At 36.5% G+C, this 27685-nt stretch overlaps 1 protein-coding gene across 1 annotated transcript in view; it reads right to left on the bottom strand.

Annotated features, from left to right (window-relative positions):
• Nucleotides 1-27685, bottom strand: part of DOP1A (DOP1 leucine zipper like protein A) — a 60358-nt gene that overhangs the window by 5655 nt on the left and 27018 nt on the right. Inside the window, exons 13-37 of the mRNA XM_063150570.1 lie at nt 26399-26513; nt 25946-25975; nt 25301-25534; nt 22248-22872; nt 19105-19379; nt 18328-18480; nt 16235-16335; nt 14694-14953; nt 11999-14006; nt 11788-11899; nt 10744-10926; nt 10331-10456; nt 9867-10001; nt 9506-9561; nt 8916-9020; nt 8157-8223; nt 7262-7406; nt 6943-7022; nt 6297-6406; nt 5983-6132; nt 4645-4706; nt 3912-4064; nt 2505-2641; nt 1174-1229; nt 97-261 (exon numbers count right to left, since the gene is read on the bottom strand). Coding sequence (XP_063006640.1) covers nt 97-261; nt 1174-1229; nt 2505-2641; nt 3912-4064; nt 4645-4706; nt 5983-6132; nt 6297-6406; nt 6943-7022; nt 7262-7406; nt 8157-8223; nt 8916-9020; nt 9506-9561; nt 9867-10001; nt 10331-10456; nt 10744-10926; nt 11788-11899; nt 11999-14006; nt 14694-14953; nt 16235-16335; nt 18328-18480; nt 19105-19379; nt 22248-22872; nt 25301-25534; nt 25946-25975; nt 26399-26513 — 5643 coding nt within the window. The remainder of the gene's footprint in view (nt 1-96; nt 262-1173; nt 1230-2504; nt 2642-3911; nt 4065-4644; nt 4707-5982; nt 6133-6296; nt 6407-6942; nt 7023-7261; nt 7407-8156; nt 8224-8915; nt 9021-9505; nt 9562-9866; nt 10002-10330; nt 10457-10743; nt 10927-11787; nt 11900-11998; nt 14007-14693; nt 14954-16234; nt 16336-18327; nt 18481-19104; nt 19380-22247; nt 22873-25300; nt 25535-25945; nt 25976-26398; nt 26514-27685) is intronic.

Here is a 27685-nt window from a genome sequence, read left to right as displayed (position 1 = left end):
AGAGAAACAGAAAACCAAACACTTTTATATGCTAAAATTTTACCAAAAGACATGGAAAAACATCCAAAAACTTAAATGACAATGTTTTCTACTCACATCTGAAATTGAGGCAGGTTTTCAGATGGTAAAGCTAGAGCCAAGTCCAGAAATTTGCAAGCAGACAAATACAGGTTCAGCCACCTCTGGCTGTTGTAGGATGTGGAAAAACCATTGCCACCTGTGTAAGTTGTCTCCAAACCAGCAACAGATGGGCCAGAAGTTCTAAAATACATTACAGAAGGGAAGTGAGTCAGAACGACCTTCTGCCACATTGAAAACCTTATTTTTCTTACTTGCCTTTACACACAACTCTTTATTTACCAGCATTATCCTGAATTCATAAATTGAATCCCAATACAAGTCTGTGCCATGAGTGCAGTTCTGTATGCATATATACAAATATATATATATATTATACTTATATGTGATAAAATGTCAGTGTATAATGAATGTGTTGCACTGTATCTTCTTCCCAGATATTCAAATTATGAGGAAGCTTAAAATTGTCAGTCATGTTGCTATTACTTCATTTGAAGGAAAAACTCTCCAAAAAACAAAACAAAACAAAAAAAATAGGAAAAAAGTGAGCAAAACTTGGGCAAATAACTCTGGCTCATTTGAGAAATCTGCCTCTCCTCCTGGAATGACTGAAATTGGATCACACTGTATAGAAAACAGAGGAGATAAAAATGGATAATAAAACAAGAAAAATTATCAATCTCACTTACCTAATAAGAGAAGGAACTATGCTTTCAATTAGACAAAGAAAAAGGTGCATCAGTCTTATTTAGAATAAGTGTATGACACAGAAAAGGTGTAAGTCATGCCACACATAATTTAATTGCAGCAGCTGTGCATTTTAGTCTGGCAGGCATTGTAAGAACTCAGACTTGTAATTGCAATTGTATCTTATAATTTCCTTTAGTGATTTATGATCAATCTGACAGCAAAACTTCTTTGGTTTTGTCCTGAACAGTCTGTCCCTGGTACTGCAGGCTGAACTAGCCTTTACTTGTCCTTCTCATTTGAGCTCAACAGCTCTAAGACAAATTATTGTAAAGAATTACTCCACTCCCCATCAGCACACCAAGGAATTTTTATAAAGTTAAACAAGCAGGAAGTTCATACATTTACCTGGAAATGTCTTCATCAGCAGTGAGCTCCTGTTCCATCAGTAAAAACACTTGCACCTGAAGATCAAATGCTACATTTCAATACTATTTTCAATGGACTGTGACTTGGGAAAGCCTGAGTAATAAGCCTTAGACAAATAGTTTGGAGCTTTATTTCCTTTCCTGTATGAGTGGACAGCGGCACCTTAAAGCTCTCTCATCCCTTATATATAACCTGAATAACACAAAGGCCACAAGGAACTGTCTCTTATGGCCAGGAAAGCTCTCAAAGGCTAATCCCCTCCACTATCTAGAAAGACAGCAAGACCTAAACTAAATGAGAATAAAGGATTGTTTAATGGAGCAGGTCAGGCTCGGGCGTGGATTCCCAGAAGCACCACAGTCCTGCTAACTGAAAGTAGTTCCAAGACTGTGTAAGTTGTGTAAAGGCCAGGACACAGCACAGAAGACCACACTGAGTAGAATGGGTTTTCTAGTATTTATACTATTGACAGGCTTAAAGTTAAATACATCTATTGCTAAAACACCACACTTTAAAATCTTTTATATAGCTTTCCTCCTTCTATTGCTTGGTTCTGTGGTTATTCAAGGGCTACATTAGGCACCTGCAGATTGAAAATATAATTAATCACAGCAATGATTCTGGTTTGCTTTCTCTGTTATTCAGTTCCTTGAATGGATCACAGCATGCACCAACCACTCTCCTCCACTCCCACTGCCAAAGCTGAAACCCAAAAGAGTGTGTCAAACAGCCAACACAGGAGATTCTGCAGGCAGAAACTCTGGAAACAAATATTTTCACTGTTTTGTTATGAAGAGTAAAATGAGAAAGAAGAAATCTGAGCCAAGCCTTGTATAAATCTAGTTACAACATGTAGTCACAATGTGACCTGAATGACCATCAATTGCCAATAAAACATTGATTCTGACTCCTATACATGGATTCTCAACCCCATTGCTGTAAGAAGAATGACCAGGAAAATAGAAACAGGGAACACTGAAAAAGAAGAGCAGGAGTGGGAGTGGTGGACAGGGTACACATACATAAGCAGAAATTGAAGTAGGATTCAAGTAGGGAACAATGAGGGCAAATGCAAATTTAATTCAGGAGACAGCTGAACAGCTGAAACAGTCTAAACTAACAGATATTAAATTTCATCACAAAAAACAGACATGAGGACTATGAAAATAAGTCAGCTTTCAGTTTGTGACCATTGCACATTTATTTGTACAATCTCTAGAAGAGATTTTATTAAAAATCTTGAGGAGGAGCGAGGCTGTGTCTCAGATGTCCACCAGTCTTCTAAATAATGAATGACACCTGCAACTCACCAGTTCAGTGATCATGGTTGGCCAAAGTGAGGTAAGGTGCTGTGGAGACATTCTTAAAAGTAATACTCTGAAAAACAGGAACACTTGGGAATGAAGGGTGGGCACCTGTGGCAACCGGAGACTTTCTACCAGCCTTTCTGAAACAAAAAGCCAAGAAGGATCCCTCAGTTCAGAATAATTCCAATGAGAATTTTCTCCTTCTCTTCTTTACTTTAAATGTTAACTTTAAGTATCTGCCATGGTACTGTTCCAGTAATTTACTGGTTTTATTCTGTCAACATAAAGAAATAACCACTCCACCAAAGAAGGAACAAAACAGAGAAACCTATAAAGAGTGAAGTTGCCTATTTTGGGTAGGTTCTCTACATAAATGCAATAGTGCATCTGGGAACTTTGCTTATCTTATGCAGAGTTTCACCCATTACAGCAGGAGGAGTTAACAGATTCCAAACAATACAAAATCAGCCTGAACTCAGATGTATTATTGTTATTAAAACACTGCACCATCACAACACTTGAGAAATTACAAAGGGATGATATGGTTTTATTGAATTATGATCACCTCTATATACAGAGGCAGACAACATGAAATTTTGCAGTCCAACCAGCACACATGCATGTTGCAGTTCAGACCAGTAAAATCATCTTATTCCATGAACATGGTAATCTCAGCTACTGACTCAACTGGAAATGAAAAGAAAAACAAAAAAAAACAACCAACAACCCAAACATTCTTAATTAAAATTAAATATAACTAAATTTCAAAAATAAATATAAACAAATAAAAATAGATTCTAGAACAAATAAAACAAAAAAGTTGCTGCAACTGATTTTTCATATAGAAGAAAAGACCAAAGTGTCCCTTTGGTGCCATGAAAAAATGAAACATCTAAAAGCTGCTGCTAACTATTAGCATCATCTTAAAAGGAAGATCCAAGCAGTTTCCATTCCCAGTCACTTAAGGTAAAGGTTCATTGTAAGAAATAAACTTCAATGATATAAATATGACAGATAAACTGAGCTGAGGAAAAAATACCAGCAAAAGAAGTCAAGAATTCAAAATGTAAAGGTCATTTTTCCTATTTCTCCCTAATTGATAGGTTTTGGTACCTCAGATGTTCATGTCAACACATATTGTGCAGGTATCCAAGGATATTGATCAAGGAATAAAATGACAGATCAGAGAAATTATCTGGATTAAAGTCAACCGGCAACCACAAAACCTGCACATGCTGTAGTAATTCAAGACTGAAAACATTTTAACCAAAAGCTGCAGAAACGTTGTTTCAGCTATGGAAACACTCTCTCACGCTGACCTTGCGGAACAAAAATTTAGCCAGCTGCTGCTGTCACACAAGCCTTGCACAGCGAACAGGAACAAGTGCCCAGTGACACGCACGCACTGACCTTGTATGTCGGGCAGGTATTTCTGGTACTGGTCGATCTCGCTGCTGAAGATGGCGAAGGCGAGTCTCTTGAGGAGCATGGCGCGCTGCTCCAGCTCCGCCTCCCTGTTGGCAAACAGGTTGAGGGAGCTGCTCTGGGCCACAGCCACTCGCGCTGGAAGAGAACACGCAAAGGGCAGCCAAGAGCTGATCAATTTCCCTTCTGCACAAATAACTCTTTCTTTGCAATACTGGCGTTTGAAAGAGGGTGTTACGATGATGTATGGTTTGCAATTTGAATCCGTAACCAGAAATTCAAAGTAAAAGTTGAAGGAAACCCTGTAAGCATACACAATAATGGCTGGGTTTAGGGGCTTTGGGGAAAGAGTTCAGCCATTTAAAAAAAAAAAAAATTTGCATGTATTGATGCTCAAAAAATTATAAAGTGCAAAATAATTTTTTTTAAGCAGTTAGTGTCAGATCTTCAAACCCAAACCAACCAAAAACCACCCCCACCCACTCTGCTTAATCAGGTTAGCCCTATAGGCAAAATTCACTGTGTGCCAGGATGGTATAAAATTCTCTCACTTTGGGTTATTTATGGAGCTCCAGAAATGAATAGTCAATGAAAACATGAAAAACACTGAATAAATCAAATTGGAAGAAATGTTGAGCAAGTATTCTCTTTAAGACACTTATTTTTCATTTATTTAATGTTTATACTGCAGAGAAGTCACCTCTATATCAATACTTACTCATCAAATCTCTAAACGTGGTTTTGTCATGTGTCATCAAATTATCCATAATAGCTCTCCAACTAAAAGAGAAAAATCATACACAAATCAGAAAAGCAAGAAAAAAGCAAGAATTTTCAGGAACATTTGCAATTTTTTTCTGCTCTTTCAATTTAGGCTAAAACTTCCAATCCAAGCTCTCTGTCTCATAAGGTACCATTTACTTGGTGTTATTTGATCTGAAACTGTTTCTTGAACCCCCTTCTCCAAGAAAATAAGGGATGCCATTCAGAGGGACTCTGACAGTTTTAAGAAGTGGGTCCATGCAAACCTCAGGATGTATGAGGCCAAGTGCAAGGTCCTGCAGAATGGTCAGAGCAACTCCAAGCACAAACACCAGCTGGGCACAAAATGAATACTGAGAACAGCTCTGAGGAGAAGGACACGTGGCTGCTGGTGGATGAAGATGAAAAACTGAATTTTATCTGCCAATGTGTGCTCACAGCCCAGAAGGGCAACTGCATCCAGCTTTGCACCAGGAGCATGGCCAAGAGATCAAGGGAGGTGATTCTGCCTTGCTCTGGTAAGACCCCACTTGGAGTATTGCATCTAGCACTGGGACCCCCAGCATAAGAAGGATAGGGACTCCTTTGAAGAGGTCCATGGGAGGATCACAAAGGTGATCAGAGGGCTGGAGCACCTCTCCTATGAAGACAGGCTGAGAGCTGGGGTTTTTCAGACTGGAAAAGAGAAGGCTTCAGGGAGATCTTCTAACAGCTTTCCAGTACCTAAAGAGCCTCCAGAAAGCTGAAAGTGACTTTTCACAAGGGCATGGAGTGATAGGACAAGAGGGAATTACTTTTAAAGTAAAGTAATCCCACTTTTAAAGAGGACAGATTTAGATACTTGGAAGGAATTCTTTATTGTGAGGGTCATGATGTCCTGGCACAGGTTGCCTGGCGAGGCTGTGGATGCCCCATCCCTTGAAGTGCTCAAGGCCAGGCTGGATGGTGCTCTGAGCAACCTGGTCTAATGGAAGGTGTCCCTGCCCATGGCAGGTGTATTAGAACTAGACCATCTTTGAGGTCTTTTGCAATGCAAATCATTTGAGGTTTCTACAAAATGCTAACAATGTTTTCCTCACAAATTTTTTTACATTTTAAGAAAATTGTTTTTAAAAATAGATTTGTACATAGAAATATACCTCATATCAATTTCATATTTCATGTGGTAATCTAAACCATAGAAAATCTCTATTTCTCTTTGTAAAGATCTATTGGGAAATTTTAGTCCCTATGTTAATGGAATACGTAAAATTTGTAAGGACCATCGGTATCAACAAGAAAAATAAAGTCTTACTGGTTAACACAGGAAGCATCCATCTGGAAGAAACTGGAATCCATAAAGAGGTCAAAGGCTTCCTTTTTCCATGCTCTCCTTGTATACTGATATCCACTAAGACTGCTCAGTAACTGGACACAAGCTCGATAGCTGGATGCGTTGTGAGCACTAAACAAAGAAAAATTCAACATAAACCAATTTTGAGTTGTTGCTCTATAGAAAGTTTGACAGACACCTAATCCTTATCATGCCTATTTCAACTTAAAATGCCACCATCCAAATTTCTACGGGCTGTAGGCATCTTCTACATCAATTCAATAAACTTAAGATACCTGTGATTACGGAGGTAGGGCACAACATAGTGCATAATATTTACAAGCAAAGGAATAACTCTCTCTTTTTCATCACTGTAGAAAACCATGTCCAGGAGATGAGCCAAAACCTATAAAATGACAGGAAGATATGTTATAATGCATTTTTAAATTGCTTTTAACATACCGTTCAACATTTTTTTAGTGGATGTAATGTTTTTACTGAACATTCAATTTATGATAGAAGTGATCACATTTCAGGTACCATGCAAATCCAGAGTATAAAGATTCCATCATTTTTATAACACATTAAAGTGTTAGAAGCACAGAAGAACAAACTCCTGATTAAAGCACTCTAGAGAATAAACTACAAAGAAAGAATTCAAAGACTGACTGCAATTATCAGCAGTAACTAAGATGTAACACAAAGATAAACACAAAAAGCTTACCATCAAAAAAGCTGGCTACACTACACACCTGAAAGGCCATGCTTTATACCTCATCCATCTCAATGGGTTAGTAACAAACTTTTATGTGACAAGACCCAGAGTCCATTCACATCAGTGTTTCTCATTAAATCTCCTTCTCCAAGCTTCTAGTCCAAAGCTTTTCACAATATAGAAGTGTATTAAAAGACACTATTCATTATCTCCAAGGAAACATTTACCTCAGAAAGTAAGGTCAATGCATGGACACTATAAACAGATGGAGTTATATTTGAAGTTTCCATTGCTGGAGACAGCATATCTAAATGAAGATAATAACAATAAAAAAAAGTCCAAAGTTAGTTTTCTCAGGCCATTATTTAACTTACAGCATGTTTTAAAAAGATGTATTTTGAAGATGCACAAGCTTTCCAGACACATTAGCGCTAGACCAATACTGAAGAATTTTACATACATTCAAATATAGCAAAGCTGTTGTCTTCATTAATTTTACCATGAAAACTAATGTTTTGTTTCAAATAAAGATGAAAATGGACCTACCTTCAACATCTGATTCTAAGTTGTTTCCATCAACCATAATCTTGGGGGAAGGCTTAACCTCTAAGTTTCGCCTTAGCCAAGTGGTCTGTTCTAAGGAAGATCCAGCAATTGCCCCAATGGCATCCACTATCTTGTGTGTGACATCCTGGTAGAAAAAAAATCCCAAGCATTTTAAGAACTTTGTGCAGAAGGGCTGTATTCATTGTTCTGACATGTAGAAAATCCATATAACCAAATATAGAATTGCTTTCAAATAATTTCTATATTATCAGTTATTAATATCTTCACAGAAAATGAGAGCTTTTTCAAAAAATTGTAAATATAACAAGAAGATAATTAAGAGTAGTTTCATACTACAGAACTCATATCAAATACTTCTAGTACATTCAAGCATCCAGTTCCAACCCCACTGCCATGGACATGGACACCTTACACTAAACCAACTGTTCAGAACCTCATCCAAGTGGCCTTAAACAATTCTAGTGACAGCAACTGCAACTTCTCTGGGTAAGCAGTTCCAGGGCCACACCACCTTCACAGTACAGATTTTTTTTCCTAATATCTAATCTGAATCTAATCTCACTTTAAGCCATTCCTCCTTGTCCTGTCACTGCATGTTCTTGTAAACAGTCCCTCTCCATCTTTCTTGTGGCTTCCTCCAGGTACTGGAAGCCTTCCCTTTTCCAGGCTGACCAAGCCAAATTCTTTCAGCCTTTTCTCTTAAGAGAGGTTGCTCTAATCAACTTGGGGCCCTCCTCTGGACTTGCTCCAAGAGGTCAGTATCCTTCCTGTGCTGGGAACTGGATGATCTTTAAGGCCCTTTCCAACCCAGGTCTCTGATTCCATGATTTATTGTTCAGTTACTTTAAAAAGACACATACAACAAATTTCTTACCTGTAGATCTCTTTGATCTTTCTTATTCTCCAGACTTGGGTTTTTCATGATGAACTCATTAAGAACACTGAAAAAATACAGAAGTTGAATATGGATTTTCTTCTCATAATACATTATTCAGCAGTTTTCAGAGTTAGGACAAATCTGAAGACATTTATTTGTGCAATATTTAATTACTAAACCCACAGGGATTGCTACTTATCAATATTCCAGGAAACATCTTTATAAGTTCCTTAAGGTAATTTTTATCATAAGAGTTTACCAAGAACAGGTTTTACTTGATTATATACAAAAATATCTTCAGAGACAAGTTTACTAGGGAAGATAAATTCAAAATATTGAAGAAAATGGTCCTTGAAGCATTATACAGAAAATATGTTCAAAGTTATATTTCTAACAGTCCACAAACTGTTTCCATGATGAGAATTCAGCCCACTCTAGTGGGTTTCAAATACCTAAGAAATAGTCATTGTTGTTGATTTTTAGGAAAAATCAGAAACTTACATCTGTTGCTTAAAGAGCCTGAATCACTGAAATAATGATTAAGGTGAGGTTGTGGCTTATATCATACTATAATATAAAATTTAATATATGTAGCCATTCCTCAGAGAAGAAAATAATTTGATAAGACCCACAGAACTCAGGCAATAACTTTACGAGTCAAAAGTAAGAGACAGATTTAGAAACTAACACTTCAGAATAATTTCACACACCTACATTTGAGCATATTTGAAAATTGCAAATATCAGAAGCACTTACCCAAGTATGAGAAACTGTCCTGGGGCTGGAAGACCAACCTGTATGGAGTCCTTTAACAGAAGCAGCAGCGCTGCCCAGCTGTCTACTAAGCTGGTCACTGGAATCCTAAGGGAGAGAGAGCAGCAATCTCAATGATGAGAACATCACCTCCCTCAGGTATTCCCCCAATTTCTTTTTACATCACATCTCTGCTGTCAGATATTTGAAATCAACACCCTTAGAGCTTCTTTTAATAGGAGGTTGCTGTATCAATTCATTAAGAAACAGTTGAAGGTAGAAGAACAGCATTCTTAAAAGATGCTTTTCATTACAAAGCTGGAATGGCATGAATGAGTTACAGCACAATTAAGATCAGCTTTCTTTGGGCAGATTACCTGCAGGATTTTTAGGTGAAGGAAGAAGGGTGATGCACTACTATGGAACTCACAAAATAAACCATCTTTTTAAACAAACCTACAGATCAAACCCATTCTTTCTTCACTATTTATATTACACAGACTATTGATCATCCTATGACAAAAAGATGTAAAATATTCAAGTTGATTATCTGTTTCCCGATGACAGAAGTAAAATTGAGTTTGTTTTCTCACCTTTGAGTATAAGCATAGAAAAACTGCAACATGCAGACTTCCAATGAAAGATGCTTCTAGAAAAAGATATGAAACCTGTGTTATCAGAAAGAAGTGGAGATTTTTTCCCCTCACCAGGGTAAAATTGACAATGCTATAATGTTACTGCAATGCCTAAACATATAGCTTAATTTAATAGAACACTGAAAATGCCCTTTCAGACATCCCTCTGTAAAGTTATACTTCATTTACCTCTTAGATATAGTGAAAAAGTTCACATTGTGGTGCTCAGCTTTGTCAATGAAGTACCCATATCATCAGTGTTCTAAGCTGCTTCAAGAGGACATCATATAAACCAACAGGATCTGTAGAGTTTCCGTACCTTGTCCTTTGCTATGGCTGGAGGCTGCTTCAGAACCTCTTTCACTGTCTGTATGACAGTCTCTGTTCTCATAACGCTGATAGAGCGAACCAGCTCAACCAGCAGAAGTTGTTCTTCACATGCTGTAGGGATAACCTAAAACAACCAGATGTATGTCACAGATTATCAACACAGACAATGGCTATGCCAAAACTAAGGCAGCTGTCCTCATGGGATTGAAATTTTATCACTTAACAGTCCATCTAGAGACCTGGCATCACCTACACTTCCCCTGAGGAATTCAGGAAGATTATCCCATTCTAAAGTCGTACCTCCCTGACAGAACAGTTGCTAATTAGAAATGCAAATATTGTCCATACTTCATTGTCTTTTTTCACTGGAATGTCTGAATTTTCTTCTTCCTAACACTAAGTCACTTATAAGTATTAGCATTATTTGAAGTGACCACTGTAATATAAACGTACTTTTGTCCTTGAAGTATTTTTGTTTTGCCTCCTTTCATTCCATACAAATGCAATAGCAGCCATGAAGTGAACACCATGATTCATTGAAATTGGACCCAAAAGTTCCAGAATCTGTTGCCTCAAATTCTGAAATACAAAAGCAGAACACATAGCCTTTTAGATAAGCACCTCAGCATTACGTTCAAAATCTTTTCTCTGCAGAAAGCAAAGAGGTGACATATTGCACTGAACTGATAAATTTTAGCTTAAAAGCATATTCAATACTCATTTATAAAAGCCTATTTTTTGTGGTGAGTGAGTAGATGAGGACAAAGGCATAAAAATTCAATTTAGATTTAAGGGAAAAGGATTGAAATTATTTTGATGAAGATATTAACGAACAATTTCAATGATATTATCCCTGATGTTCTGACCTTAGTTGACCCAAGGTTAATAGTGGTGATGGATGCAGCAGCAGCAGCAGTAGTTTTCTCTGAAGAATCTGCAAGGTGCAGGATGCTCCACAGTAAAGTCACAGAAGACATGATCATATGCAAGATAGAGAGGATTCCATTACGTGCTTCAACCAAATGCTTCTGATCTACATTAACCAAAAGCTAGTGGGAGAGAAGGGGAGAGGAGAGAGAGAAGAACATAAACAGCATATTTAAAATAGAGACAATTTTAACTTACTGACCATGGGAGCTTTCAACTTTAACTCTTTTTCATAATTTTTTCAATAATTCTTCAAATATGTACAGCTTTGAGACTTTTAAAATAATAGAGAAACTATTGATTGAGTTGTGCAACATCAAATGTACTCTGAACATGGGAGGCCTCATGTCTACAGCAATCAATTTTGTATCCTCTGCCTATACCTTTGCGAAACAATTATTTTAGAATTTTAAGTCTAGCTAATACTCTAGGAAAAATTATTTATTTACATAAATAAAACCCACTTTTCAGTCACTTTCAAATGAATGGAAAGCAAAGGGGTGTAAGAAAAAACAAGATTACTGAGAAAAAGGGCGAAAGCGTCTCATGGAATCTGGACCAAATTCTTAACAGACACTATGCTCAGAATATCAGATCTAAAATTACTGCTTGACTAAAAAGAAAAATTGTAAATATACAGAAGGAACAGAAGGATAATGTTTAGACATATTGCAAGGTGAACACAACAAAGGCAGCTGTATAAAGTGGAATTTTAAAGGTCTTAAAGTTAAGGAATTAAGCTTATGTTATTTCAGGGTTACAGAAAACCAAAAGAAGCAAAGAAATATAAGAGTATTCTCTTAAAAGTATCATCCAAAGAAACATGTTTTTCTGTTTGTATCATCAATAAACCCCTATATTTATGGCTAAGACAATATATTTGTTATTTTTGTCACCCAGATCTTCATAACTGCTAATATAATCACAGTCCTTGATTTGACATGAATTGCCTAGAAATGTCTCAGACACCCAGATAAGTTCACCTGATGATACTGTGTAGATGGATCCAGGAGGCAGTAATGAATTATTGTTGTGATCCCTTCTAATAAAGTGAGAATCATATCTGGGGGAGTGACTGATGCCATCCAGAGAGGCCTAAAAGAAAAGTAATTTTTTCAAATGAGTTAATCTGACAGCAGAGTAATTCAAAACAATCAAATTCAGTTAAAAAATTATACCTCTACATACACATACCTATTATCAGATAATCCAGTTTCATATTTATACTGCTGAATTAAATTATCCAAGTTCCTGCAGAGCTGAAGAGTCACTGAAACAACCACCCTTTGAAGAACTTTTCCCATGTAAGGCAACGTAGAAGTGATAAGGCCAATCCACTGGGGATGCATTTTACAGGCACAGTGCTGATGCAAAGCTCGTATCACTGCACACAGAAACATGCCTTGGCAGGTTATTGGCTGGGAATGCAAATACTGCAGAGAAGTCATCGGCTGCTGGGGACCAATGTGCTCCAGGTCTGTTATGACAAAGTCAAACACCGTTTCATTTTCCTCAGGCACAGTCATTACTCTGTGTTCCAGCACAATCAGCTGCTGAAGTACTTTCAGAAGTTGTGACTGCAGAGTACTACCATTGTCAAATTCATCCTCAGAAAAATTTATAAGGCTGTCTTCAGAGAAGCCTTCTTCTACAGCCACTATGTTTTTTCCAGCTATCTTTTCACTGTGCCATTTCTGGGCACTGAAGATAGAAGACAGCAGACAATGCAGGATCACCTTCTGAACCTTGCACTTGGACAACATGTCTGAAATAAAACTAGGAAAGCCCTTGGCAGAGCTTTCTATCACTTTTGCCAGCTCAGCAAAGAGGAGTGTCAGAATTTCTATACTCATCATCTGCATGTTGCGGTTTCCTATGAGGTCTTGTGAGGTTACTTTAACATGGGTTGGATAATGGCTCCGCATGTAGTACAGACACAAGGAGATGAGAATTTCTATGTACATAGAGCTCCGAAAGTTATGGTTAGAATCCACTGGGATGTGACTATAGAAATCCTTGCCCATTACAGATATTCGATGCCTAGCTAGAAGATTTTGGAGCAATGAAAGCTGAGGAGTGTATGCATTGTTGACACTGGTAGTGGAGATGGCACTTACAAAAGCTGAAGGATTTGTTTTCAGAATTGCCTTAATTGCAGAAAAAGCATACAATGTCCTTGAAGAGTCGTACAACTGGAGATAAAGCAGCACGTGTTGATACAGTGGATGAATATTGAAGTTAGGAGATTTTCGCATTCCTGGGGATCCAACATCACTTTCTATTTCTGAAATTTCTCCTTCTCCACAACTGTACCAATTTTCTAAATCAAGACCATCACTAAAGAAGACATTAGTTTGTTTAAGCTTTTCTGTTTGTGCTTTCTTCTTTTCTTCATCTTTCTTTTTGGCTATTTTTACCTTAGGTTTTGCACCTGGTTGCTTACCAGCTTCTTTAACAATTGTTTCTTTTTCTGACGTTTTTTCTGGTTGCTTTCCTTTAAAGCTGAACTGAATACTACTGTGGCTATGTTTTCTAGACTTTAATTCGGTGGAAGAAAGAGTAAGATCAGAGAAGGATTGCTGGCTTTCTGCAATACAAGGTGAAGAGTTATTTCTTGACATTTCATCTCCTAAGCTCTCAAGTCCAGTCTCAGTTGAGGCTGATAGTAACTGTGAGCTGTCATTACTAAGTAAACTACTTTGGCTACTTTGAATATTTTGATCATCACTTTTTGTAACTTCTACAGAGCTTTCCAATGAGCTGTATTTACATGAAGCATCCTCAGAGTGCAGGCTCTCTTTAACTGGTTCAACTTCTTCTCCAAGACCACTTACAACTTGGCATATAAGATCTGTAACCACTTGTTGCACGATTTCATCAGGTGAGTCTTCTTTTAGAGTCTGAGAGCTATCTTGAGCACTCAGGCTTTCTGTTTCCACTTCATAACTGATGCTGTCTCCAGCAGATGACTGAGAACAGCCAGAGTCAGAACTCTGCAGTATTTCAGCCTGATGTTCAGGAAGGTCAAAATCAGACACAACCATTGGTATGGTCTCACTGCTGGTACTTAACAAGGAAAGCCTGTCACTCAGAGGATTGACGGTCAGGCTGAAGTTCTCCATTTCATCCACACCAAGTTGCTTCTCATTGCCTTCTTTAGGTATAATAAGTTGTTCTTGGCTTACAGGCACGTGGGAGAATGCTTGACGAACACAAAAAAATGTATACATATGAGATTTTGTTCTTCAGAATAAGAATTCAGAATTAAAATTTAGAATTTAAACTATTATTGAGACTTCAAATCATGAAGGCATGAAGGATGGTAAATAGTATCTTTCTATTTCACAGAAGAAAAAATACCTTAATAAGAAAATGACAAGTTCACAACAACAAAGCAAAATTGCTTTAGCAGTACACCTTAGCAAAACAACATAATTCTCTGTCAAACATTATCCAGTCTTATCTGCTTTTGTTTTCATGAGAAACAGAATTAGTGAATTCTAAACTAAAATTATGCATTACATGCAAACACCTTCAAAACTTATTGGTACATTTTCAGCCAGCCCCATGTCATTCACAAAAATGTTTAATTTATTGGTTAAGCATCAAGCCATATTCTTATGTTCTACCAAGTCTCAGTAAGATGTAACAAAATGCTCTGCATTAAAATACTTGCAAAGCATTTTAATATAAAAACAATACAACTTTAAACAGTACCTGGGGCACACAAACTTGAATTAGGAAAATACACACAAATGCAAATATAAGCCATAGTTATTCCAACACTTTTTCCAGTTACCCTCAAAAATTTCTACTATGACTTTAACATTGCATGTAAACAGCAAGCAAAGAAATTAAGAAACTTCCTACAGGCTTCTTGTGTACATACCATCAGCACAGCTGAACTTCTGCATGAACTGCTTTTCATTTTCTTCTTCAGGGTGATTGGGAGATTTAGTCCAGTAACATTCAGCCTGAACTCTCTGAACTGACACTCGCTGAGTTTTTGGATGGAGAAGCAGCAGGAGCAAAGGTTCAAGAACTCTTGCAATATCATGTCTTTGAAGCACTTGATTTAACCAGGCTTGTCCCACTGACCAAGTAGAACCATCCAAGCTATTGAGGCTGTCCAGCATGATAAACAAAGATCTAGAATGGAAAGAAGAAACAATCTGGTGGATATTGTACACTACACACAGAGTAATCCCATTTTAATCTCATACATGACATATTTAATGTCAGTACATACTCCAGTCTCTCCTCCATACAAAGCAGTATTTTCTTTGGAATCAAAGCTTTGAACCTGCTCTTTATATTTTTAGTCTAGTCCAATGAAGGAATGGGCAGGAAGAGCTAGTAACAAAGTCACTTTTAACAGTTGCTCTAATAGTAGCAAGATCAAGTATTTGTACAGCTATTTGCATAACAAGCCTTTATTGTCTTGTAAGTGGTATGCCATTAAAAATATACAATTTTAAAAGCCAATTCACAAGGATATATGGAAAATAAAACATTCAAAGCTCTTGTCTTCAAGAACAGAGAGGAGAAATATACTTCACAATTCAGCAGTTCCTACAAGCATTATTTTCTTCTTTTAACAGTTTTAGCCTTGAGAATCCTTTTCAGACATGGAAAAACAATATATATAGTGGTCTCTGAATTTTACCTACTGTTTTACATTCCCCAGCAGTACATGTTCATAAGCTTTTAGCTGTATGCACAGAATTTATCACCATTTATGCAATGAGTGACAGCATAAGATACAGAAATAAACTTTTTACTCTACATCTTACAGCTAAGCATGCAATACAAAATCTAAATAAAATTTTCCACAACATTTGTGCTAGCTGAGGAAGACACGAGCATTCAGAGTCCAGATCTTCAGTCTTTTCTAGGAAAGTAGTCCAATACCAGAACACAAAACAGAAATTCTCTGCTGCTTGCCATAAATGACCTCTTACACAAAACACAGATTAAACAAAAAAACTCATGTTTTAGCACTTGCTTGCTATTTGGTTTTGAAGTTTTTTTTTAGTTTTACTGTTACTTTCTACATAACATAATTCAATTCTGGGTTGTTTTCCTTCACCTGCTCCTGTATTTATCAAAACACAGCAAGAACTCAGACATTAAACTCAATATACACCACAGTGATTTTAACTACAGTGATGGTCAATGAATATTGTCACCATTCCTTCCCCACACTCTTTATACCTTCCAGGAAAAATTTACAGCTTACGTAGTCATCACTGTGAAAACAATTTTGTCTAACACAAATTCCTGTCCACAAATTCATTTTTTGTTCTTCTACCTTCCTTTCACCTCTACACTGTAGTTCTTCAATTTTTCAATGCCCTATGTTGCCCATATAATACCATAAAGATTTTGGAGTAAAGTTATTTCAACTGAATCAGACTTGCAATCACCAACCTGTCAAAGGTGCGGCCAAAGGAAGAAGATTTGTTAATATGAAGGTCTCGTGTGAGATGCCATAGCACTGCAAACTTGGCATGAGCTTCCATTCTTACTTTCTGTGAACCAAACCATAAGTTAGATCTGTCAGAATGTCAAACTTCTGATAAGAACTGGAAAAAGAAAGTCATACAACATCCTAAATGATATAAGATATAATGAAATTTACTTCTTTGATTATGTGTTAAAGTACTATTTTTTAATCTTAAAAGCAGTAGAAGCCAACAATAGGTGCCTATGAGCAATTAAGTACCATGAAAGGATTCTCTCCTATCTCCATCTTGCCTTAGTTTTAAAGTTTACCCTGTCTCTTTCTATTCAACTTATTTTCATTCCATTACTGCCATACTAGAAAGAAACAGAATAATTTTCTAGCTAGATATGTAGATTGAGCTCTTCACTAACATGTAAATTTAACTCTAGAACAAATAGGACATGCTTACTGCCCAAAGGATTCATAATGACTAATACAGTCATAGCAATAATATGCAGAATATCATAGAATATCCTGAGTTAGGAGGGACCTACAAGGATCACTGAAGTCCAGCTCAGGATATTTAATGGTAAAAATGGTATAAAGTAACAATTTCTCTGTTTCTCTCTTTACTGAGGCTGATCCAGGCAAAGAGTTATCCCAGCAAGGCTGCAAACAACAGTAAATGTCGTGATATGACTTGAACACATGTACAAAAACAGCTTCATCCAAAAAGACAAGGAATCTAGTAAGCCTTTGTAAGAGTGAACAAAGCACAGCAATCAGGACAATTACACCAAATAAATAATCAAAATTACTTCAAGTACTCTAAGGGCTTAAACTAAATTACTAAATGATAAGCAAAGACACAAGGACAAAGATTTTCACTTGTTTGTTGTTAGAATATATGGTTATAGGACATGAACTGTAGGTATTTGTACCTTTAACCAAAGTTAGACAAAACTAAAAAATGTTGAAACCACTAACAATCTGACCTACTTCCAGACTTAGTTTACATCATAAAACTTAAGAAGCTTTGCAACAGCTTCTTATCTATCCAATATCTGCCACAATAATGGAAACTTCAGGTAAAAGCTATGAAAATTACAAAAAAACCAAACAGTTCATGCTAAATAAACTAAAAAAAGAACAACCTCTTCACACCAAAAACAAAAACCAAAAGAGACATCATCACTTGTATTTAGAAAAATATGTTTCTCACAGGAAAATAATCCATAAGACTACTGCAAAATGCATACAGTTACACAAAATAATACACTGACAGTTATTGAATAGAGTGAAAATACCAATTCCCAAAGACATTGAGATGACTCCATGCAAGCCCTTGCAATCCATGCTGTGAAGATGTAAGAAATTACTGCTTTCTCCAGAAGGTAGGCAGAAATAAGCAAGTTCTACATCCACAGTCACAGCAGTTTACAGAGCAGCCTAAGTGACACTAAAAATCATCACCAATTTCAGCAATATGGCAAGCTGTGAACTGCACTGATTGACAGACTGGCTCACATTCACTCTTCTTGACCTGGTAACTCTGTTAGAATGGCAAAAAGGTAAGCAATCCTGAAGTCACACAACCATGAGTTGCTAGAATGTGTGAGCAAGTAATTCCCTTCTATTCATACTGTTGCAGCTGTGAAAATTGCTCATATACCTGAAATTTAAAGCAATACACAGGTCTCAAGTTGAATGTCAAATTGACAGCCTCTATGTGAAACAAATTTCTAGGTGAGGAAAAAAAAAAAAGTACCTGTCATGACAAGAACTCCTGCTAACAACAGCAAAAACTAAGCACATGCTTTTAGTATTGGGAAGCATCACATGACCTTGGTAAGAGAGAAAGTCTCCTGCATAAGTCTGTTGCTGAATGGTGAAAAACCTCTGTTGCCTAGCATGGAACTAGAGACTCATCACAGACCTAAAGTAACTTTTGAAACAATGTAAGGCAATATTTCTTTCAATATTGAAGTTATTCATACCCTCCTCTGAGGGGTCCTTTATCTAAATATATTTCTGTATATACTTTACTCATCTTTAAGTAAATACATGAGCAACTTGCCTTGTCTCTGTGAGTCAGCTGCTGACTAATAACATCTTCACAAATGCTGGAAGATGGCACGAGGTTGTGCAGCTGGTAGAAGAGCTCCACACTCTTCTGATGATGCTGAGGAGTTCCATCACCCAGCTGGTCCCAAAGAGTTAAAGCTATATGCTTTGTACATGAAAAGAAAAGTTGCAAGAGACAAGTGAATGACTATCGTGTCTTGTTCTGCTCCATGCAACAATGGGAGACATCACATCTGATGACACCTGTGACCAAGAGGCAATCTGTAAAATGGTTCCCCTTGTATGAACAGAAGGAATTGTTCAGAACACTGCAATAACTTACTACAAAAACAACTCCTGTTAAGAAGTCAGAACAGAAATAAATTTTCATTGAAATATAATTAACTACATAATATAACCTGCTGCTGATTATCTTTTGTAAAAGATTTCTTACATGAATTACATAAATGCAAAAATTGTTTACATAGTCCTACATTATGCACATCCCAGTTTTATACCTTTGCTGATTAATGCTGCTATTCAATCAGGTTTTGTTTATATCTTTAAACTATTCAATTAAAGGATTTTCACACAAGTGGTCAGTAAGAGAATAGCAGGAAGCAAACTTACTGTGTATTTCATATAGATTCTAACACAGGTTATAAATGTTATCAAAATATTCAGCAAGAAAATTTGGTTTAGCATATCAAGGATGGTAAAGGGGCCAAGACTTATTCTTCACCAGACAGAAAAAGTCTAAAGAAAACAGCAATGAGACACTGCATCTAACCTTGAAGAAGTCTGTCTTTTCAGCCATATATCTCAGATTGCCTTGAGTAAGAGGAGGTCTGATGACAACAGCCACTCTCCCCTGGTTAGGACTAAGAGGCTGAGCAGTTTCCACACTGTTCAGATTTTCTCCAGTGACAAGAGCAACGGATTGAGTCAATCCAACCAAGTCCATCACGAGGGAAATTGTGACACCCTGAACACTGAAATTGCTTGCCTGCTTGCAAGCATTCATTAAAGTCTGTAGCCACAGTGGAGGCTGTACTTGTTCACAGTCTGAAACAAAAATCACAGATTATGCATTTATTTAACAATCTAAATATTATGGAATTTTCCTCTTGTATTCCATAACTATATATGTGCAATTGTCCCTTCATATTTTAACCTGTCCATTTAGGAAAATGCAAGAGGAAGATACTTCCTGATGTATCTTAAAAATAATCCAGTTAAGAATGCAATACTGCATCACTTCAAACATTTAGTAATCAAAAATTAATAGAAATATTTTAACAAGAAAGAGAAAAATTTTGTGGAAATGCATTCAGATGATTTCCTACTTCAGACAAAACTGGACTTTCAGTAGTTAGAACATCCTTTCATTCACTTTTCTTCTTCACAAAATTCTTCACCAGCAATCAGGAACCTGCAAAGGTCAACCCTCTTAACACCCTAGATAGTAGTCTGGAATAATTCTGTAATATATTTCATAGAGCCTAGGATAATAAAATATATTATATACATGCAGACTAATTTTAATTTGACAAAAATAGATTTGCCTGGCAACATTTGAAAAATAGAAGTCTCTGTGAAAATTAATGGTTTGGTGCAGAGTTATGATCCATTAGACCATACTCTGTTTTCACTGTAGGTGGTTGCTTCCCCCTTTTTACTCTCCTCTCACTTTATCAAGCCATACTCTAGGTTGATACTGGAAGTGTCTTTCTCTAAAGTTCACAGTCAACTCTCCAAGTGAATATTGCATCCTTTTATTTTAGAGATACCAAACTAACTTCTCTTAAAACTTCAAAAGGACTCTATTGATCATGTTCCCAAAAAGGCAAATATAACCAGAACCAGACACAAGTGAAGAAGTGTTATTTAATAGGCACAAATACAGAACCCTTTTAGAATCAAGAGAAGAATGATGCAATTTCTAATTTATATCCACAGCTCCACTGGAGTCTAAATATACCTAACAATTCCATATTGTATTCTAGAGTGTACAGATACAACCATAGTTTTCAGCTTCACTCAATTCCCTTTTTAATTTCTTCAATAAAGATAGCTGAGAAATTAGGCATACTGTAGAATTAAAGGACAATTATATTAAATATCAGATTAACTTGTCTCCTTCAAATAAACAGACTGACCAGTGATTAAGAGCTATAGGGTCATATCATTCCAAATTTAGGAACCCTTCAACAAACACAGCCTCTTCTGCAGTACAAAAGCCTCATATCAACAGATAGCATAGTGTGAGAATTATGGAAACTACCTTCTTCCATTCTCTGTTCCAGGGCAATTCTCTGTTATGGGAAGTAGGCCCAGCACTATTCCCATCTGCCCTGACATTCTATACAACAGATGTTTACATTTGAAACAAAATCCTTCCTGTTGGTTTTACCCACCTACAACTGATGCTTATTCCTCAAAGTTACACTGTTTAATAGACTGCAAATGATAACTCACAATAGGAAGGTTCAGATGATGAACAAGAAACACAAATCCAAGGCATTTACCAAAAGTGAAAGGGATTCCTCGAAGCACTGCCCTCACACAAGGCACACAGTACTCAAGCCCTACAGCCTCTCTGCTCTACAGTGCACAAGGCAGCAATAAGCAAGTGCTATGTGCACCAAAAAGTAATAAGCAAACAGCTGACATTTTAGTCTTTGGACACAACACTCATTTGTAGGCTGTTTGGGAGAAATAAATAAATAAACATCTAGCATTTTCAGGGTCATGATATAAAAGCACAAATATTCTGAGATAGATATTATATAAAGGGTACCAGATCTTTGCCACTATCACGCTCATAACTAATAAACAGCTACAACCAAGCTGCCTTCAACTGACAAATATTTTGTATGTCTGGATGTTACAAAGGCACATATATGCTCTGCTCCGGCCTAAAATGAAGACATAAACAACACATCTTAAAGACCACAAAAACAGAAGCAGTCACGTTTACAAGCTGGCTTCCAAAACCAAAGAAACTACTCATCTCCAAGCACTGCTCACCACTTAGCCTTGATTTGAAAATTTTAAATAAGAACAAAAAGTTGCAACTAGGAAATTTCCTAGAAAAAAATAAAACCAGAGATGACTGTGACATTAGACAAAATTAGTGTTACTACTTCTTGCATGTTCCAAGCATATCCACCATGAAAACATTTCTAAGAAGCAACTCTCAGACTGCAGATCAGAAGTGGATTTGAACTTGGAACTGTAAACTGAAGACTTTAGAAACTGTAAAATTGTTCATTCTAAAATGTCACAATTTACAGTAATCCATAACTCAGTGATTTAATAATGTCTGTACCTGAACAGTGTCATCTATCTGTGAACACATCCATACCTCACCAAAATTGATCATGTTTATTTTGTTTCTTAATGCAATTATAGAAGAATTTTTTGCAAGAACTGAGCCTTTCATAGGAGCGAAGTAGAATTAATTAAATTTCTTAGCTGGTATGATTTTTATTGGTCAGTAGCTTACAATTTCCATGTATTGCCAAAGTGAACAATGTGCACATCAATCCAAAACTGATTAAAGGAAGCTAAAAACATATTTGATGTGAGCTGTGGCTATTGCAATATGACAAATAAAACATTGTGGATCCATACAGTAAAGAGGAAGACTCAACAATATAGATTCTACTCACAGGCTTCACTTAGCCTAATTTATATTTTTCACCCCAACATTAATTACTGTCAAATTCCATGCCAGCAATATTCTTAAAAATCTATGAGAAAATAATTTGCTTTGCAAACAAACTAGTTGACAGAGAAGAAAACTTTGATTTCTGAGAGGAACAGCAAACAATAACACACACAAAACACAATAGTATTACATTAAATTTTTTGGCAGAAATATAAAAATGATTATTTAAAAAGCAAAGAACAAATGAGAGTGCAGCTTACCAACTTCAGGCTTCCCAGGATGTAGCTCTGAAGTGCGGTTTCCCTCAGCAATGTAAACGGGAAAGCTCGAACATTCAAGGTAGAGCTGACAAGCAGCAATGAAGGCAGGAAGGTATTCTTTTGGTGTTTTCTTCTTGGTTGTTTTCTTCACCTTAGCATCATCTTGTGATTCTCTGTCCCATTTTGTGCCCTGTCCTTGTGCTCTAGTGGGATCTACTGGAAGCTCTGCCGCTAAGGGCTGAGACAAGGAATTATTCTGAATGATATACAGGTTGATAAATCTGGTTAAAAACTGTTGGACATATTCCAAACAGCACTGCATTGCAGTCTTTTGGATTGTTTTCCCACTGCGAGTTGCTGTCCCCTGTGTCATTAAGGAAGGAGGCTGCACAATGGTCTCCTCAGAACCCACAGTTGATGCTGTCTCAGTCTCTGAGGATGTGCTACCAACAATAGGGATGCCAGGGGCACTGTGACCTTCGTTCAGTGCTCTGTCAATGTCATCAGTTGTATCTGCCTGGTACTGCACAAACTCAGTGAATCCACTTTCTGATGATCGACTGCTTGGAGGATTTTCACCATCTTCAAACACATCATTAGGATTTTCAAGTGACACCGATGGCACCTGAGCAATATAAAAGTTTAATGACTGTTCAAAACAGGTTATTTAGGTCTTAGCAAAACAATATTTATTAGTGTCTTCATTTGAAAGTAACAATTTTATTCCAGAGTTTTAAATGTATTCATACAAATACATTTTATGCAAAATTATATTTGGTGTTTCCGTGAGCCTGCCAGACTAAGCTAACATTAAAAAAATTGTTTATCAAGAAAAATATTTAAATGTTATTGGTTTTAACATTTTCTTCATATCATAACTATGTCTACTCTATTATGAAAGAATGCTGAAATACATAGGCATAGATATTATTAATTTATGCAGCATCATAAATCATCAAATACAAAGTTATAATTACAAAAATATATAAACTTTTCATTTAAAAACTACTAATCATTTGCAAATAAAAAGAAAATAAATCATCTCCTCAAAATGAGAAAGAGAGGTTGCTGCAACAATAACAGTTCTTCATGACTTATATGTCTTAATTCCTTATAATTCAGAATATGCATAAATAGATGAATGGCTTTTACTCAGAAAAAGCACCCACAGTGGATTTTTGCACTGCTCCAGCCCTTTTCAGTCATAGTGACTGGCAGTCTGTTTCCTGGTGAGAATGTGAGGTACGGAAACAACTGGAATAGAAATGCATCAGTCAGTGGCCCTAAATGCAGGTGCCCACTTACTTCCAATCCTGCATTTTACCAGCAATGGCAGATGTTGACTGAGACCTAACAGGCCCAGAAGTTGTTTTGACTCTAAGCACTACCTGTGTTAAATATAGAACTTGAACTTTATGTAATAGTATGAAAAACCTTTTCATTAATAAATAGAAACAGTGACATTATTATTTACAGTGAATAATGTCTTGCTTAACCAGAGATGGAAGAATGGAAATTTGAGATATTACTGCAGAAAATGGTTAAAGTAATGTACTAGAAAGCTGGAAGAGACTATGTCTCTATTGTATTTTACAAAATACAATCTAAAAGTGATTAGAAGCATGGCAAATCATTTCACTATCTCTTAAGAGAAACCATGACCATGTATGAGACAGTTGTAATTGGAAGCAGAAGGCCACTGAAAGTTCAAAGGGCAATATCATTCAATTAAAACAGGCTTTATTTTTTAAAAAAAGGCAACAAACTAAAAACAAAACCAAAACCCCAAAAGAACAAAACAAGGCAGGTATCAATTAGCTAGAGAGAATAAGGATAGGGTTCTGAATAAAGGATGCTGGAGTCCTAATTGACAATGGGAATGTGAGCCAGCAGTGGACTCCTTTGGTGAAGCAGACCAGCCACATCCAGGACTGTATCAGCAGAAGTACTATCACCAAATGAAGGGAAGTAATTAGTCCCCTCTAAACAATTTTAGGTCCACAAGCAGAATATTTTATCCAATTCTGCACTCATTACTACAAAGGAAACTGATGTAGTGAGTATGCCCAATGCAAAGTCACCACAGGTGCTCCTGACATTGAAGGGATGCTCAGAGATTTGGATTTACTTGGTTTAAAAGAATGCTAAAAGCTGTGGAGGGTTTGAAGAGGCTCTATTGCTCTCTGTGAGTTCCCATTAGGCAGCTGAAAAGATGGAGATATGCTCAGAAATCCACGGTGGAAGAACACAAGGCAACCAACACAAGCATCAACACTGGAAATTCTGATTAATTAACAGTGCAAACAAACAAGCTGTACAGAGAAGTCATGGTAACTTCATCCTTGGAAATATTCAAAATTAAGACAAATATGATCCAGAGTGACATGACCTAGCTATAAAATAAAACCTAACTTTGAAATCAGCCCTGCTTTTAGCAGTGCCCTGCATCTGTCACTTCCAACCTAATTTATTCTATGATGTTCTTTAAGTTTTTTCAGCTGGAAAACAAGGATTTCAGGGCATGTCACTTAACATACCTCACATAGCCATGGCTGCATAGAACAAAGTGGACCAAGATAAAAGAGAAATAGTTGCTGGCTGGTTTATTTTATTTCTTTAATACATTATTCTAAGAACCTCACAGTGACAGTTAAATATGTGATGGGTATTAAACCAATGCACATAAATTGGGGGAGAGGAGAATTAACATATGCCTGATACGTAACCAAAATGATGAATTCTTTTCAGTCCTGTTATTTTACTTCATGATACTCTTGATGTGCTTTACAAACTTTAGTTGATTAGTTGTTTCTTAGGCCCTGATTCTGAAGTGATTTACACATGTATAGTATTATATCTGGGTAAAAATCCCTAAGAATCAAGAAATTTTACCACAATTATGAGTTATTTTGATTACCTAGGTTTCACATATATTGTGATATCTAAATCTAATCAAAGACTTGTAGGGTGTTCAACACAGGCTGTACAAAACTCCTTTCTTTTTTCCACATAAGAAGCAATTGTGCAAGATGCTGCAAAACCTAATCAGTTACCTTTTTACTTTCCCATTCTTTGATGGAGCTGCTCTGTCCAGTAGGAAGCTGCAGGATACCATCTGTACCAGCAGAGAGTAATGGAGGCTGAACCTTACTAAGGATCTTTGAGCAGAGTCTGAGAGAATCAGTAAGCTCAGACAAGTGTAAAGTCTGAAGATGGCTTGTCAATGCAGAAATCATCCTGAGCAACAGCTGAGGCAAGTGTTCAGTCTGTATTTCAATGTAAGTCTCCTAGTAATAGGAGTAGTAAAGTAATAATAAAATCTTGTTAATTGTCACACCAAATTCCATCCTGAAATTTATTTTCTATAACAGAGCTACCTATCATTTGCTTAACTCTGTTCTAAACATACTGAACATGGAAAAAGGAAAATTAACATCTTAATATCCATGAATAAGAAATACATGCTTTACTAAAAAATACTTATAAAATTAACTTTAAAGTTGGGTAACAAACAAATAGAAATATATTTAGCTCTTTTTCAAACTAGCACATATTGTTCATTATACAACAAATACATTTAAAAACATCATAAGAAGGCTGAAGAATGCTACTATTACTTTATTAATCTTAAGATAAAAGTTTAAGAATGAAAGATAAACAAGTAAAGAGCTAAAGGAAGAACAGGCTGATTGCCATACCTGACACAGCACTCTCATACTTCTAGTAGGCTTTGAAATGAGAAAGCAAAGAATTGAGGAAAGACAGCTATAGAAAAACAGTTCCAACAGTCTTTGCTACATTAAGCAATGACAACAGAAAAAGAAGATACATCTTATGACATTTAAAAGATTCTTAAAAGAAAGCTGCACATTCAAACTAGCATATCAAACTACAAAAGACTATACCTGCAATGAATACACAGAAAAGAAAATGAGGACAGATTAAAATTTTCAGTTATAAGCATCATAAAACCCATTTCAGTTATGTCTAACCAGTCTACCAAGAATCATACAATGAACCAAAAACTTCTTTTAATGTCAATTTATGTCAATATATTTTCAGGAAAATCAATTAATAAAGTATATATAGTATTTCTGCAGACCATAAATATACAGAATCCCAATGTTAGTAATGAATAAAGGAATTCTTACCAAAGAAACAATATCCAACAAAAAATCCACTAACAAGCAGAAATTTGTCAGAGGTAACTCAGATTGCTCACTATCACCTCCAGGCCCAGTTTGAAGTCTGGCATGTAAAGTCCTCCTGGAAAATTCAAATGGAGTTTCACAATATTTTTCATTCCCCTTACATTGACCATATTTCTGTAACTTAATGCAAAGCTATATATATTGGGTGATAATCACTATAAACCAATAAGCAATTTCTCATTTCACTGTTAAGTAGCTTATTTGGCCTCATGCCATCCTTTCAGAAAAAGCCGGAACCAGCCTTTTGGTGTAAAACAAACAAACAGTCTTCATTTGTAAAATAAGGAAATCCAAGCAGCAAAAAATTGAGCATGGAAGACAAAAACTTAGATAATAGAGCAGCTTGTGCAGGAAAAAACCTTAACAAAAACAATTCTCCAGATTGTATTTATTTATAATGCAATTTTGTGTCCATGATGACAGTATCACTACTTATATGTAGTGAAATACTCACCTGCATGTTACCTGGCTGTAGATGATTATCCTTATGTTAGCAATTCAGCCCAACACACAAAAATCAAGTCATAGACATCTAGATCAACCTCTCACACTGAGCAGGACTGCTAAAAACACTAGATAAATTTGTCCACAGTTCTGTCTAGCAGAGTTCTGGAAATCTCACAAGAAAGTTCCACAGCCTTCCTGGCTTCCACTGTTCCACCTCTTCCACTGCTGCGCATGCTCTTAGCAAAGCTTTTCTCAAAGTCCAACCTGACCACTTGAGTGAGCACTTGTTGCTGTCCTTTGTTTTCCATCAGCTGTTATAAAAAGTATAGCTGTATGAACTTTGCAAATGCCTTTCAGGAAGTCATAACGTGCCATTCAATTTCCCTCTTTGCCAGGCTAAAAAAACTCACCTACCTCAACCTTCAATGCAATGTCCTATAACTGACCAGCTTAGCAGTTTCTCTACCAGATTCTCTTCAGTTTCTCAACACTTCTCCTCAGGTGGCGTGTCCAAAGCTGGACACAATATTCCACGTCTGTCCTTAGAAACACTAAGTGAAAGGAAAAATAATTTCCTTTCACCTGCTGCCCATGGTCCTCACAATGTAGCCCAAGACACAAACACAGTTACTCACTATTGACTCATAGACAAATTCATGTCCAAGTATCTTAATATTTTATCAAGAAATTCCATAAGCAATAGAAAAAAAAATTCTACTAATTTCATTTGACATCTCTAAATCATCTACCCCTTGCCACAGCAAAAATCCCTGCTCTTCT

This window comes from Melospiza melodia, chromosome 3 (genome assembly GCF_035770615.1).
Source record: "Melospiza melodia melodia isolate bMelMel2 chromosome 3, bMelMel2.pri, whole genome shotgun sequence".
Taxonomy (NCBI): Eukaryota; Metazoa; Chordata; class Aves; order Passeriformes; family Passerellidae; genus Melospiza; species Melospiza melodia.
This window is presented reverse-complemented; position numbering and strand designations above follow the sequence as displayed.